Genomic DNA, 3,251 nt, shown 5'->3' with positions numbered 1-3,251 from the left:
TTCTTCGCTTTCTGCCATAAGGGTGGTGTCACCTGCATATCTGAGGTTATTGAAAAAAAGCAGCCACTTCAGTGCAAACAGCCCCGTGGAACGAGGCCTTCCAAGTGTCGCTATGTAGGTTCTCTTCTTCCCGAGAGGCCCAGGCTGGAACTCGGGATGAAGGCCACTCTCGCCACGGAAGGCCAGGGCACCCAACCCACAGCTCTGGCCATTTTGCCACTTGCCCAGACGGCCAGTGACTTCTAACCTCATGCCTACTTCTAACCTAATTCATTCTCACGTCCAGGCAAGAACCGCCAAGTCAAGTGGGCTGTCTCTAGTTTTAACTGTGAACACAAATTTGGGAAAGCAAAAGCTGACTGAAATCAGGAGAAATCGGGGCACGGAGGTGATGTCGTGGAAGCCATAGGGTTTGGCCCCCGTTCTGAGAACTTCATTTCCCTTCACAGGACGCTTCGGATCAGGCCCGGGCGCTTCTGCTGTTGATTAATACCCGTTCTGACTCTTGGATAATTGTGTGTGGGGTTTGGTTTTGGTTTTCTTTTTTCCTACCATTAACCGTGAGGGAGCATTTCTCCAAACCTGAACCTGTGAGAGACCGGAGGTGGGGGTAGAGACTCACCCAGCGTCGTCCCGCTGGTCTCGACCCTGGGGCACCGGGTGCAGAGGACCGCAGCAACACGGGGAGCAGTGGCTTCTAGGAGCCGAAAGGATAAGGAGGGGCGAGGGCCAGCCCCACCACACGAGGACGCCCTCAGTAAGGTCCCCTCGACGGGCCCCCACCGCCAGCCTCCTGCCTGCACTCCAGCGCCTGCCCGGCTGCACCTTCCCTTCCAGAACCGGACAAGACTGCTTCTTCCTGGTTTGCTTAGTAATTCTTTATCTTCCCTCTTCTTTTTTTTTCTTTCTTAAATTCAAGGTGAAATCGGTACATTGTAAAGCTGGAGACACAGTTGGAGAAGGAGACCTGCTCGTGGAACTGGAATGAAGTATTTATAGCCTTTCAGTCATCACCCAATTTAATTAGCCATTTGTATTATTATTCTTTCACACTCAATTTATTCAGGCGTTCGGCAGGAACACCCCTGTGCGGCAGATTTTACATGGTCATATTTACTCTACATATAGTCAAAACCAACGTTCTGCCAAAAAAAATCAGCAATGGAAATTTTTATTGATATAAATACTGGTACATATGATTTGTACTTCTGCTGTGAGATTTCCTAGTGCCCAAATGAAATCAATAAAACAGCACCTGTCTAATACTAGTTTGCCCTTTTTTTGCATGAAGACAGTGTACAGAAGAGGCTATGGGCTGTGCCAGTGTGCTTTGAAATACCAGCATTTCATCAGGATGCTTTTTAAAAATGTATATAAATCCCAGTTCTTTGCCTTCAGTTTCATTAAATGAGCGTTTGCCACCTTGTAATCTCATTACCTGCTTCATCCTGCTTGAGGCCCTGAGTCCCGCTTGTGGTTGGCTGGTCATGATCTTGAGGCCCTGAGCCCCGCTTGTGGTTGGCTGCTCATGATCTTGAGGCCCCGAGCCCCGCTTGTGGTTGGCTGGTCATGATCTCCAGAAGCCCAGACAGCATTCATGGTGGTCTGCCAGTGAGTGACCCCCCAACCCTCCCAGGGCACCAGCGTGGGCGCCAGTCAGGGTTCCCAGGGCCCAGTGGTGGTGGTGGGGCTGCAGAACCCAGCAACAGATTCCCATCCTCGCCTTTGTTGTGTTTTTGTGAAGCGAGTTTCCAATTACGAAAAAAGGGTTAAAAATAACAGTCATGCTTCTGAAGCAGATGCAGTAAGCCATCTCAGTCTACTATTAAGTCGACGCGTGAGCAAGCTCTCCCGACGGAGAACGAGGCTACCCAGACCAGCAGCTGCACCTTCATCAGGGTCTGGAATTCTCAGGATGCACTTCCTACTTGCTGGTGAGTGAGCAGAGGCAGAGTCGTGCACGGCCTTGAGGCCACCCTGACAGAGTATCAGATGGAGGTGGGTAGTAATTGGTACTTCGTGCTGTGCTAAAATTATTTTAAGTGCTGTTTGTATTTGGAAGCCAAGCTTTTTGTCAGGCCTGAAGAACAAATTACTAATGCGTTGCTTCTTCTCTGAAAAGCTCGTCCCCCTCTCCCTTCTGGGGCAGGGCTCCAGTGAGCCTCTCTGAAATCGGGCTGTTCAGCTGCCCTGCCAGCAAGTTCGTGCTTGTTATTTTGCTAGGCCAGGAGGTCGTCTGCTAGACCACCAGACGGACTCAGAGAGAGGGCCGGCAGCAGCACCAGTACTTTTATATTCAATTTCTCACTTGATACGATCTTTAATCATCTCTGTATAAGCTTGATCTAAAAAATTATAAAGAATGGTGTCATATATATTGAAAAGAACTCTAAAATACAGCATGTGTTTCTTGAGGTTCTTTTATTACATTGAGATGTCTTAAATCAGCTTAAAATTTTTTCTTTTCTCAGTGCTACAGGTCAGGATGAATACAGCAGGGCTGTTAAAATCTAGCAGTCACACAGGCTTGATACTCATTTTAAATGTTATCTTCAGATTAAAGCAAAGCAGAGCAAGGAAAAAGAAAAACCCAGCATAATCAGAAAAGCATGATAACATGAGTTTTCAAATGTCATTTAGGGGAATTAAAGTCCTGAGTTTTTCTCATCCAGTACATTCAAACCCAAGATGCTCTTTAAGCAGCAAGCAAGAAAGCAGCATAGTGAGACAGATTTCAGGAACAGCCTTGTTATCAGTACCTCCAAATTATTTGGGAAATCGGCTGCCACTGAAAAAGAGGTGTTCTCCCCCGCCCACCCCCGACAGATCGAGTGTTTGTTTCAAGTACCGGTTTCCAGGGGTGTTATCGCGCCCTCGTTCAGCGAGCGTGGCCCTTCTGGGCTGGTCCCTGGCCTCCCTCGCCCGCTGGGCTCATCTGTTTTCCCGCGGGTTGTAGCGGAGCCCGTGCTTCCCCTGCGAGTCGTAATCGTCGAGGTACGGCAGGTGGACCCACTCTGGCGGGTAGGTAGCCGTGGTGTAGACGAAGCACTCCAGGGGCGCGCGTGCGCCCTCCAGGGCCACGTGCAGGCGGGTGCGCTGGTACATGTCGGGGCAGCTCTCGAACTCGTCCAGGAAGCGCAGCATCCGTTCGTCCACCTCGTAGACCTCACCGAACACGCGGTGTCCGCGGCCCGGCAGGTTCAGCAGCCGCGGGATGTTGTGCTCACCCGCGATCACCAGCGGGGAGGGCG

General features: G+C 50.3%; 2 protein-coding genes across 4 annotated transcripts in view; one reads left to right on the top strand and one right to left on the bottom strand.

The window, feature by feature from the left end:
* Positions 1-1,265, top strand: part of PCCA (propionyl CoA carboxylase, alpha polypeptide) — a 363,293-nt gene extending 362,028 nt beyond the window's left edge. The window contains exon 24 of the mRNA XM_010831489.1: positions 920-1,265. Within this exon, the coding sequence (XP_010829791.1) occupies positions 920-988 (69 nt within the window). The 3' untranslated portion in view covers positions 989-1,265. The remainder of the gene's footprint in view (positions 1-919) is intronic.
* Positions 1,266-2,404: 1,139 nt separating this feature from the next.
* Positions 2,405-3,251, bottom strand: part of GGACT (gamma-glutamylamine cyclotransferase) — a 50,273-nt gene continuing 49,426 nt past the window's right edge. For 2 of the 3 annotated variants that reach the window (XM_010831487.1, XM_010831488.1), the window contains one exon: positions 2,405-3,247. In XM_010831487.1, coding sequence (XP_010829789.1) covers positions 2,932-3,247 — 316 coding nt within the window. In that variant the 3' untranslated portion in view covers positions 2,405-2,931. Of the gene's footprint in view, position 3,251 lies in introns of all 3 variants that reach the window. The other variant, XM_010831485.1, reaches the window with a different exon arrangement.

This window comes from Bison bison, unplaced genomic scaffold, assembly GCF_000754665.1.
Source record: "Bison bison bison isolate TAMUID 2011002044 unplaced genomic scaffold, Bison_UMD1.0 scf7180017864527, whole genome shotgun sequence".
Taxonomy (NCBI): domain Eukaryota; kingdom Metazoa; phylum Chordata; class Mammalia; order Artiodactyla; family Bovidae; genus Bison; species Bison bison.
The sequence above is the reverse complement of the archived record's forward strand: the minus strand, read 5'-3'. Positions and strand labels throughout refer to the sequence as shown.